The 16,118-nt window shown below is 29.9% G+C and overlaps 1 protein-coding gene across 1 annotated transcript; it reads right to left on the bottom strand.

Moving 5' to 3' along the window:
• Positions 1-3,716: 3,716 nt before the first annotated feature.
• On the bottom strand, positions 3,717-5,976 carry LOC140871836 (arabinogalactan O-methyltransferase 1-like). Its single transcript, XM_073274574.1, has 2 exons — positions 5,224-5,976; positions 3,717-4,340 (listed from the first exon to the last, which is right to left on the bottom strand). The coding sequence occupies exons 1-2, from the start codon at positions 5,769-5,771 to the stop codon at positions 4,037-4,039; spliced, it is 852 nt and encodes a 283-aa protein (XP_073130675.1). The 5' UTR covers positions 5,772-5,976; the 3' UTR covers positions 3,717-4,036.
• Between the last annotated feature and the right edge of the window lie 10,142 nt (positions 5,977-16,118).

Genomic DNA, 16,118 nt, shown 5'->3' on the forward strand with positions numbered 1-16,118 from the left:
TTGGGAATTAAAAGTCCTTAAAATTAAAACTAATAATTATATAATTTCGAGAATCAAAATTATTAAAATTCATAATTAAACTGATAAATGCTATTTGACTCTTCGTTTTCTATATAATGAATCCATAAAAATATTTCTATTAAAATGTCATGGCAAAAGGAACATCACTTCGTGTTTCAAAATCTCCATGATCACATTCAACATCTCCACCCACTAAGTTTTTTTATCCTACAGTGAATTTTTCTCCTAACCATGACACCAATATTCAGTTTGATAAGAGAAGTTTCAGCAACCAAAAGAGAATGGTCACTCAAACTTCGTCTGATTCGATGCTACCAGTTGCCTACATTTAATGGCAAACAGAATTTCAGCTTGGAATGCATTTTTCATGATCAAAAAGTATATTTATTAATTTTTTTTTATCTCCGTACCTACAAAGCCACTTCTAACTCTCTATGTTTTCACTTTATCAAGGGTTCAAAAATTCATGGGTCAATTAAGAACAATCTATATCAATATATATATATATATACATATATATATATACATATATATATATATATATATAAACAAAAAAAGTCCCCCAAATAGAAATAAACAACGTTTCCCACCCAAAAGACATTTTCAAAAATAGTAAAGATATCATAAAATTAAAAAATACAAATAATATATGATTTAATTAGATAAAGATAATATTTAATATTCAAAAAATAAGATGTTATTATAAATGATAAAATATTTGATCTAAAAATTTTAAAATATAGATAAAAATATTATTTAATTTTTAAAAATTAAAATATATATTATTGTGATCAAACAAAATTTATTTTTTATTTTTTGTGTTGGTTGTTTTGCTTAATACAACGAAATTTGTACACCAAATTTTACAACGCAAAAAATTCAATACAAGAATTTAATATATCTAAACATCATGGTAAATTAATAAAAAAATATCGCGATAAAATATCATGATATTATTGTTGTAAATATCATTTTACATGATATTTTTTATACATTTAGCATTTTTATATATAAAAACAAAAAACTCAGCTACAAATAGTTAAACTTAAATTTTGAAAATATAAATAAAAAATATGATTGAATTAAAAATAAAAATAAAAATAGTCTTTATACAACATTTATTTTTTAATTTTTCATAAAAATACGATATAATTTTGTTTAAAAAAATTTCATTATGAATCAAAATTTAATTTAAATGTGTATATATAAAACTCAACAAATATTCAAAAAAATAATAATATTATTAGTGATATGTTATTTAATCCAAAATTTTTAAATATACATAAAATAAGATTGTAAAAAATTTAAAAAATAGTCTTTTTTATCAAATAAAATTTAACATTTACTTTTAATATGATGATTCATTTGTTTATATGCATATATAGATACACGGAACAAATATTCAAAATACAATGATGTTACGAGTAATATATTATTTAATGTAAAAATTTAATAATGTAGATAAAAATATAATTGAAGTTAACCTATTTATATATATATATATATATATATATATATATAATATTGAATATTCAACAAAATATAATATTTTTTTATCCAAAAAATTATAAGATATGATTGAATTCAAAACTATATATAAATATAATATAGGATATTCCAGAAATATAATATTATGATTTGAGTGATATAATTTTTTATCTAAAAATTATTAAAATATAGATAAATATACGTTTTAATTTTTAAATTGTTTTTCATTATCATACTTATAATTTTTTTGTTTATTTAACTTTATATACTTTATGTATTATTTTTTGTTAATATAAAGAATATTTTATACTAATTGTACAGAGTTTAATATAACTTATATTATCAAAAAATTATGTATCTATATTTTATTTTTATTTTTTTTTATATTTTGCTATTTCAACTTTAAAAATTTTAAATTTTAAAAAAATTATATTTTGTTTTTGTATAGAATACAAATATTTCATGCATCAAATTTATAATTATTGGATAAATAAATTCCTTATGAAATAATAAAATTTTAAATATACAAAGATAATATGAAGCAGTAAAATATTAAAATAAGACATTTTTAAAAAAAATAGGGGTGTAACAACTTTTTTTATATAAAAACATCTTAAGAGATGTCAAATAGCTTATTTCAACTGTTTAAAACTGTTTTCTAATAGTTTTCCAAACAAATTTACAAAACTTATAAACTTTGTCAAACACTCCTCCAACCACAATGAATTTAAATTGATTTCAATACTATAAGATTTGAAATCCGTTGTGATGACCTTAATTGTAGTGTAATAAATATCAAGATGAATTTTATTTTATTTTTTAAAGTTAGCTAAACAATGAAGATACATTTATATTGGTAGATTTCAAATCATTTAATCCAACTCAATTTTAATTTATTTGTATTTTAATTATTTATTCATGCACTCATGTTCTAATAATTTTGCCAAAAATTACGTAAAAATAATACTATGTGCATCGCACGGGTGAAATACTAGTATTATTAAATAATAACATTGTCTGATATTATAAGATTGACCAATCAATTCAAAAAATTAGCTAATTATATTCCCAGAAAATTGAAGAACATAAAGAAATAACAAAATGAGCAATAGTATGAGCTACAACGTACATTTGCAGATTTTCGATTATGAAACAACTTCACATTACGATTTAAACTCGGTAATTGTCGAACTTGAGCAACAACGGAACTAATATAGCTAAGATCTTCCTCCTGATTTGTGACTGATTGCACCGTCAAACTAGAGTCTGATGAGATCTGATGATTTGAAATCCCTATTCGATAACAATCTTCAATCCTTCACTAATGGCTACTAATGGAGATTGGATTGGAAATCGACTTTCCAAATGCAAATAACATCTGCCCTTCAGAATTACGAACTACTCCCCCTAGCAAACATATTATACATTGTTCGTTATGCTTTGTAGACTACTACATTGAAGTCAAATGTTTAATCTATGCACGCACTCAAAGGGAAACAATTAAATATGCTTTGTCAAGAACAAATTATTAATGTGATGGCCAACATAATTTGGCCCAAAACTAATCTTCAACCCCACCCAATAATCAGTATCTTGTTGTTGTCTGGCCCATTTATACCCACCCCCTGTCTAATTTTTTGTTAGATCGTGTTACATGTACAATAAAGTTTATACATTAAGTTACAAATTTGAAATTAAAAAACTAAAATGAATACACGTTTGAAAAAAAAAATTCAAATAAAATTCAAGAATAATGTTATAATTTCAAATACACCTTACTCAATATTATACGTGTAACATTTTACTTTTTGTAGTTTTTGAGGAACCCACACGACTTAATGTTGTCCCAGTCGATGTGATAACTGGATGAATAAATAATTATTTACGTGGTATGCATGTCACATCTAATGATAATAAATAATATCTTGAATTCCCCGCCACATGTTATGTCATTAGGTGACCATTTGTTTGAATTTGGAAGAGGCTGATATTCAGTGGCCCCTCATTTCATATTTACCTTTCAAAATCAGAAAAATCTAGTGCATTTCTGTCTCCATGTCTAATTGTAGCCCAAAACTGATGAATTTATTCAAACATATAGGAACAAACTTATTTCGTAGCTACAAACTCATAAAGTTATACCACTCACTTGACAAAACTTTTGCATTTATAAGTGGATTATATATTTGAAATAAACAAACATGAAACATGTATACCATATATATTCCAAAACGTAAGTTGAGATTCAGCAATGAAAACAGTAAAAGTAAACTAGCTCGATTGGTCCACGTTTCCTCATATGTTTACACAACCACTATAAACCACGAGTTGACATTTGTTACCTATTTCCCTGTAAAAAAAAGTATGTTTTTCCCCCCAAGAAAAGTGAAAAAAAAGAAACCCGCTTTCCTTTCGCCAAAAGGTGTACCAAAAGCGAGTTGCAATAAGGCAACTCCATCGCGAGGCCAAAAAAAAGAAAAGAAAAAGAAAAAGAAAAAACCATTCGAGGCACACGCATTGCGCATTTTTAGCAGAAGTCACCGCCCGCGGCCGCGGGCGGAATCTCAAAATGCCACAACCTCCCCGTGCCTTTCACCAAATACTTCTTACACAGAAACTTTTCGGCGTACTGCTTCTCCACCTTGCGATCCACGTCGTGCAAAAACACGTGGGTCACGCCAGGTTTCTTCCTGTTCCTCGCCATCACCGCCGCCGAATAAATCGCGGCCATCCTCCCCGGCGCCTCCGCGAAGTACCCGCGCGGCGCATCCACCATTATCAAGTCCCATTCCGTTTCGTACACCTTGTCTGATAACATGTTCAATGCTAATCTGCAAACGTACTTACGAATCTTAGATAACTAGTAGTTTCAATAGATCTCGTGAAATCCATGGAAAAGATAATCCATTCATTTAATGAGCCACAAAAAACAACAAATGCGTCAGCAATTTGCACTACAAATTAATGATTTCGCAAACGTAGATCTACTGCGAGCTCGTACCAGACATTTTATTCGAAGGTTAGAACTTAGATGTACTAAAGTTAATGTATCCAACAATTTAAAATGAGCAAAATGTACACGAAAGATTACACGTTGAGTTACACGTTGCACTTGAAATTAAATGAATATCTTTAATTTATTTTGAAAATATTTTTTTCAAATAAAATGGAAAGACAATTTTGTTATTTCACGTGCATTGTGTAACTAAATCAATATATACACGTCGCATTTCCATTTAAAATTTTGTACTGGTTGGAGTACATATTTAATAATAATATAATAATAAATAAACTATAAATCAACCAACACATGCAACGCATCTATTATATCGATTATTTAGAATATAATTGAAATTGATATTATTTTATCGATCACAATTTCCAAATAGAGTTATAGTTGTAATTACTGCATTAAGTAATTCCATTATGTTTGCCAAATTCACATGTAGAACCGTAGGAGCCGACCTTTCCCTTCATAAATTCTAACACAAAAACTCTTACCTAAAATTCTTATATGAGACATTGTTAATTTTGTGACGAACATATCTTTTGTGAATAAGTCGGGTCGAACAATTTCAAAATCATTTCGAAATGTAAATTGTACATAAAAATTATATATCGGATCTTCTTTTTTATATATATATATATATCACATTTGAGAAAAATAATGAAAATTATTTCGAAAATCGAAGAACTTTAATTTGTTGGTGTTACCTGCATTTCTCGTTGCCGCGCAGGAACGATTTCTTGACGGAGCAGTCGGGCTCCTGCCGGTAATGGCGGAGAAGCTCGTCCGCCTCCGACAGCTGAGTTCTGTACTTGACGGTATCCGCCCTCAGCGCCGGCGCGTCTTTCAACACAGTCTGAACCCACTTGGGATCCTCCTCCAGGAACAACGTGGTTCCGCGTGGATTCAACGACGCCCACATGAGCGAATCGTGGCCCAGCCCGAATACCAGGAAGTTGCAAGGCGCCGCCGTGCTCAGAACGTCGAACGACAGCGTGATCTCGTCGAAAGATTGCTGGGGGACCACGCGCGACGTCGCGTAGTGCCGAATCGCTTCCATCTGAAGCGACGTCGCGTTGCCGGCTCCCCACGCGCCGCCGCGGCCACATGAGAGCAGGGAGGAGCTGGACGTCCCCAGGCGTAAGGAAATCAGAATCACGCCGCCGATCAATCCAACCACCGCAAGAGCCAGAGACCACGTTTTCTCAGGGATGAACTTCTTGTATTGCAGCTGTTGATGATTGGTTTTATCCATTTCTATCCGGCGTCGGGAAAGCCCAAATCAACGGCGTTTGAAATAGGATCCCATGGATGGGTGTTCAGATTAAGAAAATGAAAGACTCCGAGATAGAGTGGACTTTGTGATAATAATGAAAATGGATTTCAAAATCTTTTCTTTAAACTAAAAAAGATGAGGTTTAATTTACAGAAGATGTTAATTGGGTTCACGTTCAAGAATGAAATGACTTTGGGATCCTAGCTTTAAATATATGGTGGGTCTACGAAAGATCCGTGTGAACCAATCCAAGGATTATGCTCACAAATACGTACAAAATATCATTTTTTAAAAAAAATAAAATAAAAATAAAAAGACTGGTGAATTTCAAATGTAATATTCAATTCCATTCTACCAAACTGGATGTAAATTGTTACTTTTTTCCGTGACATGCACCTCAAATGGGTCACGAGGGCTCTACAATGTAGATGCTAGTTGTGCTGTAAATAAAACAAAATAAAAGGTAGAAAAAACGTTAGATATACAGTAATACTCACACATCGTAACACATCGCTGAATATATAGAGTTGTATTTTGAAGTTATGAGAAAAAAAATCTCCGAGTAATTCTCTAGCTAGTAATATATTTTAGTAGCACAGTGTACATACATTAATTACGGCTGCATTACTTTACTTGCAGTATTAATTAAAACCAGTTACTGATCTATTTTAGATCAGTGCTAATCAAGTTGTTGCTCGCATGCCCAGATATATATCATCCCCTTGCTACGGTAGAGAAGCATTGGGAATTAGAGATTCTCTCCACTAACTAAAATGATTGTCATTTCGTAATGAAATCATTGCATCCTATACACAAAGTCAAGTGATTGTTGGTGCTCTCAATGGTGTCAATAGCAATTAGCATATATATATATATATATATATTTGGGAACTAAATCATTAAATCAAAAACGAAAAAAGGAATGACAAATGTTTTACATAGACACAAAACTCTATTACGATTTCACAGATCGATTTTATGAGATTGATATTTGACATGATGCGAATCGTAAAAAAAAAAAAAAAAAAAAAAATTTACTATAAATATGGATCAAAACAATTCATCTCATTATTAATGACAATTGACATAACCTAGTTCGTCTCACCAAAGAATTACATATAATCATAATGATCATGGGCGGATCTATTAAGGGGCAATGGAGGGCAGATGCTCCTCTTTGACTTTTGATATCAAAGTACTAGTATGTTTTTAGATTTTAAAATTAAAATTATGCACATAAAATTAAGCCAATGATTTAGAAGCCAAAGGTTACCACTCCTTATGTCATTTAAGAATCGTCTTCGTAATGCAATGATAAATAAATATTTGAATTATAGTTCAATTACGTGTATTGAAAATGAGATATTACTTATTTTGTTTGTGTCTCGATTATATAGGTCACATTTTTCTCAAATATATAGGCTTATATAATATATTTAGTGATCTTGTTTCTACTCTTTTACTAGTATATATACTCCTATTAAATAAGTTCTGAAAAAAGTGTAACCATTTTTGAATTAATTGAGTAGGATAAAATATGAATTTTGTGTGTAAATTTATTTTTTCAATGATTTTTCTTAATTTGTGAGTTTGAAAATTAAACATGTTGTCTATATAATTGAAACATATGAACTATTTTTTTTTCTTTGGTTCTTTGTCCTCCCTCAACAAAATTCCTGGATTCGCCCCTGTTAATGATACATATAATTTATTACTATATATGTTACTTGATCATTCTATCTAAATATAAAAATAATGTTGTCAGCCAAGACTAATAATTTTTCGCCAAACTTTATAAAAGAAAATACTTATAAGTATTAATGTATTCAATATTTTCACTGATCGCATTAAAATATTTGAAAACAATATAAAATAAATACATAATTAAACGAAAAATATTTTTGATTTCTTTTTTTAAAATTACATTTTGAAGATTGACCGCTTAATTCGGTTATCTAGCAAGTGCACTAGGTCAAGTAATAGTAAAATGGACAGAGAGTCCAAGTATCTATCCCACAGGGACTGCAGTCAATTCTCAAGATTTAATTATTTTACTTAATCTAGACAAAATCATAAAGAGCAATTTGATTTTAATAAAATAAAAATTTAAAATAAAAAACTGCTTAAGAAATAAGAATTAAAATAGTTGAAGAAAAAATTAATTAAATTGAGACAACCAAGACACACACAGGTACCAAAAAAATTATGCAAATAAGTGGCAAATCTAAGATCCAGATTTAATCTTTAATCACGGTGAATTCTTCTAATTTATTTAACAGTCTATTTTTAGAACAGTGAAACCTATTCAAATATTGACGGATCAATCTTTCGTAATTCAAATCAAATTCGAATGCATTGAGAATCGTGAGAATTCAGTTTTCACATAAAACCACATACTGAAACCGAATACTATTTCTAGTCGGTTTAACCATATGTCAATTATTGAAGTGATCGAAATCAATTCCTAACCTTTCGACTCGGAATCAATTAACATGCAAGTAAATAATTGACCAGGTTATTCACAAGAACAAAATATAAATCCAGCAATCAATAATTTGAAGAAAGATCCAAAAATCATAAATAAACATTCAAATATTCAACAAAAAATTGTTGGCTCAATCTCGTGGTATTAGTTGAATAAAAATTACTCAAATAATAAAATATAATTCAAACAAAAGTGTTATAACCTAGGGGGGGATTTAGGTTCTATTGACAACTTTAGCAATTTAAAGCAATTATGCTAGTACGCAAGCGGAAGACTTAAAGCAATCAAATATAAGTGCGGTAAATAAATGCGTAATGTAAATAAAGCAGTAAAAATGATAAGAGATGTTTATGGAAGTTCGATGAAAAATCGTCTACGTCTCCCCTTCTTGGTTAAGATCGATTAACCAAGGATCCACTAGCACTTCAACGTCTTGACCTTGATGGCTCCAAAGATAGCCGTATAACTCAACACGATCACCGCGCCGATACAACTCGAACACTTGGCCTTAAGGGCTCCAAGGATAGCCTCAACACAATACACTTGGATTCACACTCAAGTGTTTACAAATATAACACAACACACTTGACTTCACACTCAAGTATTTACAACAATAGCACAACCAACTCACAAACTATTTTTACAAACACTCTCAAATATTTGAATATATCACACACACACTTTGATAGAGAAGATAGCTTGCAAATGAGAGAGGAAATGAGTTGGGATGTCTCCAAATGACCTTGGATAACCTCTATTTATAGTTGGCGAAGATTTGAATCTGATTTGAGTGTATGGAGCATGTGTTGAGAAGTCAAGGAGTTACAAAAAGTGTTCGGCGCCGCTGCCTACTTTTTCCTAGCACTGAGCGGATTTTGTGGAAAAATCATATCTCACAATCTAACCGTTGGATTTATATAAAATTTAAACCGAAGCTTTAAAACACCTGGATCTTCATTCGGAACGGTGAAGATTTGATTTAAACAAATCAATCATGCCCAATATTTTTCGGAAGTCGCTTCATCATGTTTTCAAACTTGTTCTATGCAATAAATTTGAAAAATTCATATCTCCCAATCCATCCGTTGGATTGATTTGAAATTTGGACAGAGGTTGTAAAACATCCTAAATCTAAATTGGATTGGTGGAAATTTGATTTGTATAACTCAATCATTCCCAGTTACTTTTTGAATTTGATTCTTCATCATTTGCTTCATATTCTGCAGAAATAGGTATTGTGCAACTTTTGTGGAAAAATCATAACTCCATATCTAGCCGTTGAATTGATATGAAATTTTGATATAAGTTTGAAAACATCCTGATCTTGATGTTGATCGGTGGAGATTTTATTTGGTTGTCTCAAGCACGTCCAGTAATTTTCATAAGTTGATTCTTCATCCTTCGCTTCAAGTTCTGCAGAAATAGGTACTGCACAACTTTTGTGGAAAAATCATAACTCCCTATCTAGCCGTTGGATTTCTCTCATATTTTGACAGTACATGTAAAAATTCCTCATAAATATTATGACTGGTGAAGATTGGATTTCAATGCCTAGAAAATGCCCAGTAATTTTCGGAAGTTGTTGCTCCATACTTTGGCTTCTTCTTGTCTTTTTCTTCATATCTCTTAACATTGTTTCATCCATTCAATGAGCAATACAAGACTTTATAAATACATGTATAGCTTCAAAATAGCTTCCAAGAATTTAATCATCAATAAATCTAATCTGTAAAATCTCACTTTATATGGTTAGTAACAATTAACCGAGTTTTGTAATCATCAAAACATAATATTATTAGACTTGTTAATGCATTAAAAACATTAATCTCATATCACAAGATTTTGTATGCGTTTAAGGCGTAACAAAAAGTTTAATAATAAAAAGAATAAAGAAAGAAAAACTCGAATGGATCGTTCTTCAATCTCCAAGCCTCCTAGTCATCGCCTCTCTAATGCGATTCGAACCCAAATCTGCTTTTTTATCTTCTATTTATATGGCTTGAAAAGCCCATGAAATAAAGCCCGGCAAATCAAAAATTTTAATTTTCAAAAATTCTATATTTTCTGATTCTGCGACATGCACGAACCCTGAACATGGGTTCGTGCATAGGTTCGTGCATTAAACTGGAACGCCGATATTTTTACGAAGATGCACGGACCCTTATCAAGACCCATACACGGGGTCCGTGCATACCTCCCTGCAGTGCAAATCATATCTCGAGTTCTAGCCGTCGGATTGAGCTGAAATTTGGAGAGCAGATTCAAAACATCTTGAATTTAATTTGTACGGTGGAGATCGGATTTGGGCCTATCTATCATTAAAAATAAATTTTTGACCATTTTTGCTTCGTAATTCATTCTTGTGGCTCTACTCTTGTTCCAAATTCTTGATTTCTACAATATTTCCTTCAAATAAAACCTCGAGAGTGAAATGCACATGCATGAGATTATTTATAAATAAAATATATAAAAACACACATGAATAAATATGAATGCATGCCAAATATACATGAAAATAACACAAAATAATGCAGACAAAATGCACTTATCAAACATACTGTCTATTGAGAATACAAATTACATTTAAATATCTGCATTAATATCATCATTTCATTTAATTTCAATAAAATTTTGGAACTGTGTTAATTTTATATATTTAGTTTCCACTAATTTTTAAAATATTAAATAATTTTTTTAGTTAATATTATGTTTTACAACTTTTTAGCGAAGAGCCGTGAATTTATGGTATATTGACTATCTATGAATTGATAATATTGTTATGTATCTTAATCAAAATTTAATATAAAATATTTTATTTTAAATGTTCTCAAATTTAATTAAATTTTAATAAAAATATATTCATCTTGATGATTGACCGCTTAATTCGGTATTAAAAATAATTACTGACAAACGTATCGGGTCAAGTTATAGTAAGTGAACAATGAGTCAAAGTATCGATCCCACATGGACTGTTGTCAATTTCCAAGATTTGATTATTTTACTTAATCTAGACAAAATAATAGAAAGGATTTTGAATTAAAAAAACAAGAATTTAAAAATAAAAACTGCTTAAAAATAATAATTAAAATAACCGAAGATAAAATTAATTAAAACGAGACAATCAAGACACATGCAGGTACCAAACAAATTATGCAAACAAGTGGCAAATCTAGGATTCAGATTTAATCTTAAATCACGGCGAATTCTCATAATTTATTTAAAAGTCTGTTTCTAGAACAGTTAAACCTATTCAAATATTAACGAATTATTTTTTATAATTCTAATCAAATTCAAATGCATTATGAATTATGAGAATTCAGTTTTTACCTAAAGCCGCATACTGAAACCGAATATTATTTCTATCGGTTTAACCATGTGTCAATTGTTGGAGCGATCGAAATCAATTCCTCTTCTGTCGACTTGGAATCAATTAACAAGCAAGTAAATAGTTGATCAATTCCTCCTCTGTCGACTTGAATGCAAATTCAAATGCATTATGAATTATGAGAATTCAGTTTTTACCTAAAGCCGCATACTGAAACCGAATATTATTTCTAGTCGGTTTAATCATATGTCAATTGTTGGAGCGATCGAAATCAATTCCTCCTCTGTCGACTTGAAATCAATTAACAAACAAGTAAATAGTTGATCAGGTTATTCACAAGACATAATTTAAATATAACAATCAATAATATTAACAAAAATCCTAAATCCTAAATAAACATCCAAACATTCAACATAAAATTGTTTGACCCAATCTCGCGGTCTTGGTTGAAGAAAAACTACTCAATAGTTGAAAACAAAATTCAAACAAGTTTAATAATCAGAATGGAAGAAAGGAAGAAAAACTCGATTGGAGCGTTCTTCAATCTCCAATCTTCCTAGCCGCCATCCACTCTCTCTGATGTCGTGCGATTCGAACCCCAAATCTGTTCTTTTATCTTCTATTTATATGGCTTGTAAAGCCCATGAAATAAAGCCCGAAAAATCAAGGACTTTAATTTTCGAAAATTCTATTTTTATGATTCTGCGACATGCACGAGCCCTGGAGCCGAAATTTTCTTTTATTTATATACCTCTCTGCCAGGGCACAATTTTTTTGAAAAAATAATATCCCGAGTTCTAGTCGTCGGATGGAGCCAAAATTTGGACAGCAACTTCAAAACATCTTGAACTTGATTTTGAACGGTGGAGATTGAATTTGATTCTCTCTAGCATTAAAATAGATTTTTGACTAGTGTTGCTCCGTAATTCATGCTTGCGGCTCTTCTCTTGCTCAAAAAATCATGATTTCTTCAATATTTCTACAAAAATAAATCCGAAGAGTGAAATGCACACACATGCAATAAATCATAAATAAAAATTATAAAAAAACTATGAATGAATGCAAAATAAATATAAAAACAACACCAAAATATGCACACAAAATGCATTTATCAATGATTGACAAGAATTTTGAATTTTTAAAAAATATTTATTCATTTTTATAAATTTGATAGATAAAAATAATATATGATTGATTAAATATATCTTTCTATTGTTTTATTATTATCAGCTGCAACGGTAAGAAATATATTTAACAACAAAATATTGTTACCTTCATTTGAAAATTATCTTAAATAATATAAATAATTTCAATATAATAATTTTTAAAATCTGAATATATTCATGAATAATAATAATTATAAATAATGATGCAAACACTTATAGTTATTTGATGGGTATCACACATTTAATTATTTTAATTTTAATATAATTCTAATTAAAAATTAATAGAAAAGTTAAGTGACACAAATGGGTTCCCCCTAAAAGGGCTGAATGATAAAAATTAGTCCTATAGAGGTTTCACGTGATTTTAAATCCATCTCAATTTGTATATACATGACACTCAAATTCTCAATTTGAGGTAAGTGATTTTTTTAATATTCAAAAGCTTCGTACATCTGTTTATTTCAAGAGCTGATCGTTGACTTTAGCGTCACGAGATTTTGTCGGAGGATTAACCGACGTTTTTAATGTTCATTTGTGAAGCAAATGACATCCTTAAAGAGATCAAATATTGAATTTCAAATCTCGTAGATGATCCATTAAAAAAGAAAATCATTCGAATTCCGGACCTTCTGATTCAATGCACCACCCGAATTCCAATGATATTCGAGGAGTTAATTTATTGCCCTCGTCATTATTAAATATACCATCAATAAAATAATACTTCATGTACACAGATCAAATATCAAGTATTATTATTATTATTATTATTATTATTATTATTATTATATAGAGGTTGATATGATTTGCAATGTCAAGTCACTCAAGCTGTGTGGGCGGGATCTATTATTATTGCCATTTGAGAAGACAGCTGGAGTATAAGAAAACAATACTCGATACAATGACTGAGTAATTCCATATGCAGTCGTCACATCTGGGGCTCCATAATTTTTTTCAACTATTATCGTACATAATCCATGGTTAATAAGACAGTACTGTATTAATAATAATAATAATAATAACAATAATTAATATAATAATAATTATTATAAAATAAAACATGGTTTGGCGTGGATGATCATAAGGATGTGATTGTTTTTCTTGTCATCCATTTGATACAATTCTTGCGAATTATTTTGAAAACCAATTCTTATGAATTTGGATAGTCTAGAAAGCGCAAACAAGATCCTCATCGTTGATGTAATAATTGATTTTCCCGTCAACTTGTCTCGTTTTGACTAGGGCTGACATATCGTACAAAAATATCAAATTATATCAATATCGTACCGAATTTTTTTCGATGTACTTACATTTTTTCGGTATATCGACTTTTTTGATATTTATACGATATCAATATGGATTTTTTTTCATACCAAAATTTCAAAATTTTGATATCGATACTAATATAAATATTTTTGATATCGATACTTTTGTTACGATATAGCGAAAAATCACCCTAATCTTGAATATATGATAACGAATAGTACTGTAATTGATAAATCCCTATTGTTACCCCATCTCCGATTAAGTAAAATTTTCGGATCAATGGATGTTGGCCAACATCAATGGCCCAAATCATATTTGCAGATCAAATCAATTGATCTGCAAAGAAATCCGGTCCAGTTAATTGCTCTTCGGGTGGTATTAGATCGCCTTTGGGGCAGCCATCCGAAAGGCAACATGAACTTATCCCAAATTTTCTTCAACATTACATCTCATATTAAATACGGGGAGAAAATAAAGCAAAACCCATTTCTTTTAGAGTCGATGTGTTGAAATATAAGAGTATATATTATATTTATTACAATGTTATGTTAATTTTAAGTTAAAACTGCACTAAATAGTACAATGAGTTTGGAGGTGACCTAATATAACTATTGCAATAAAATATATTTGTATGTATATTTTATTATTTTGTACTATAATTTAAATTAAAATCAATAACTTTTTTTTAAATTAAGAATTATTTAAAATTTTCGTAAGTTGCAAAACTTTTCTTCTTCATTTTGAAGTTCGAAATTCTAAGTCATCCTATATTTTGCCAGCTCTTAAAATTTGAACAATTAACTTTGGTTAATAATTTTCATTTGATGCTATGTAGTTTCCTACATGTAATTTTGATTATATCGTTCAATTTTTTTGATAATTTAAATCATTTATATTTCAAAACTAGTATTGACGTGATACTACATATTATTATCGCATAATCGGAGGTGATTCTATGCTACATCGGGTGAAATACTCTCTAATTTTTTTGAGATGTTCGCGCGAACATCTCTCTAAATGACAAAAAATATCATGCTAAATGACAAAAAAGTACAGGCGGGGTCCACATGATTTTTTTTCAGCAAGATATTCGCGCGAACATCTTAATAAAAAACATAAAAGGAGTGTATCTCACCCGATGTAGCATAGAATCACCCCATAACCGTCACACTGGCACATATTGGAAAAGGATATATAAGTATATATATATATATATATATATATATTCACTGATGGTTCTTTGTGAACCCATGTCCGGTCTAGCAGTGTGGAATATATATAATATTAATATGTGAAAATTCATGCAAATAAAGTTTTGATGGAAGCGACAAAGATTAACGATAACCAACGTCGTAGATTCAATAGCCGAGGCGGACCTAACAATACTACACCATTATGCCTCATCTATGCGACAGTTTCAAAGCTTCACCAAATAAAATATGTCTTTTGTATTTGTAGCTGCAAGAGCTGTGGGTTTCCATTTCAGTTATTGCCACCAATTATTATTCCCAACTCTCAACTTTTCCATGTAATTCGATCTTCAAACTAAAATTAAATGTGATTTAATTCGATTTTGCAAAATATATGAGATTATCCAATTTCATAGCATCTGGGTAATCAGTCGATCTGGATAGACAAACTGCATGTTACTCCAACAACTTTTGAGGAATAAATTTTGTGACTCGTCACTTGCATCATGAATAACTATTAGATGATTCAAAAGTTTACCCAACAAAAACCTTTCGACAATCAAGTCAATGTCACACACAATGAAGTTCAAGTTTTAAAAAAATCTTGAAATATAATTTACGCCGAAAATATCCTATTTGTATGATTACCAAGGGCTTAATGGGCTTTGGACGTACATAGATGGATCACTAAATCTCGCTGCTTGACGTGTATATTAAAATTTTGATTGATTATTCATTTTTACTTGTTAAATATTTGGTTCAAGATCTACAAAATATTAATGTCATGCACATTTTTTTTCCCCAAAATATGTTATTTTATCATGTATCTATCATCATTTCATGCACGATCAAGCCGTATCTAAATATAACCAAGTCCAATTTAATTTGTTTGAATAG

This window comes from Henckelia pumila, unplaced genomic scaffold, assembly GCF_033568475.1.
Source record: "Henckelia pumila isolate YLH828 unplaced genomic scaffold, ASM3356847v2 CTG_461:::fragment_3, whole genome shotgun sequence".
Lineage (NCBI taxonomy): Eukaryota > Viridiplantae > Streptophyta > Magnoliopsida > Lamiales > Gesneriaceae > Henckelia > Henckelia pumila.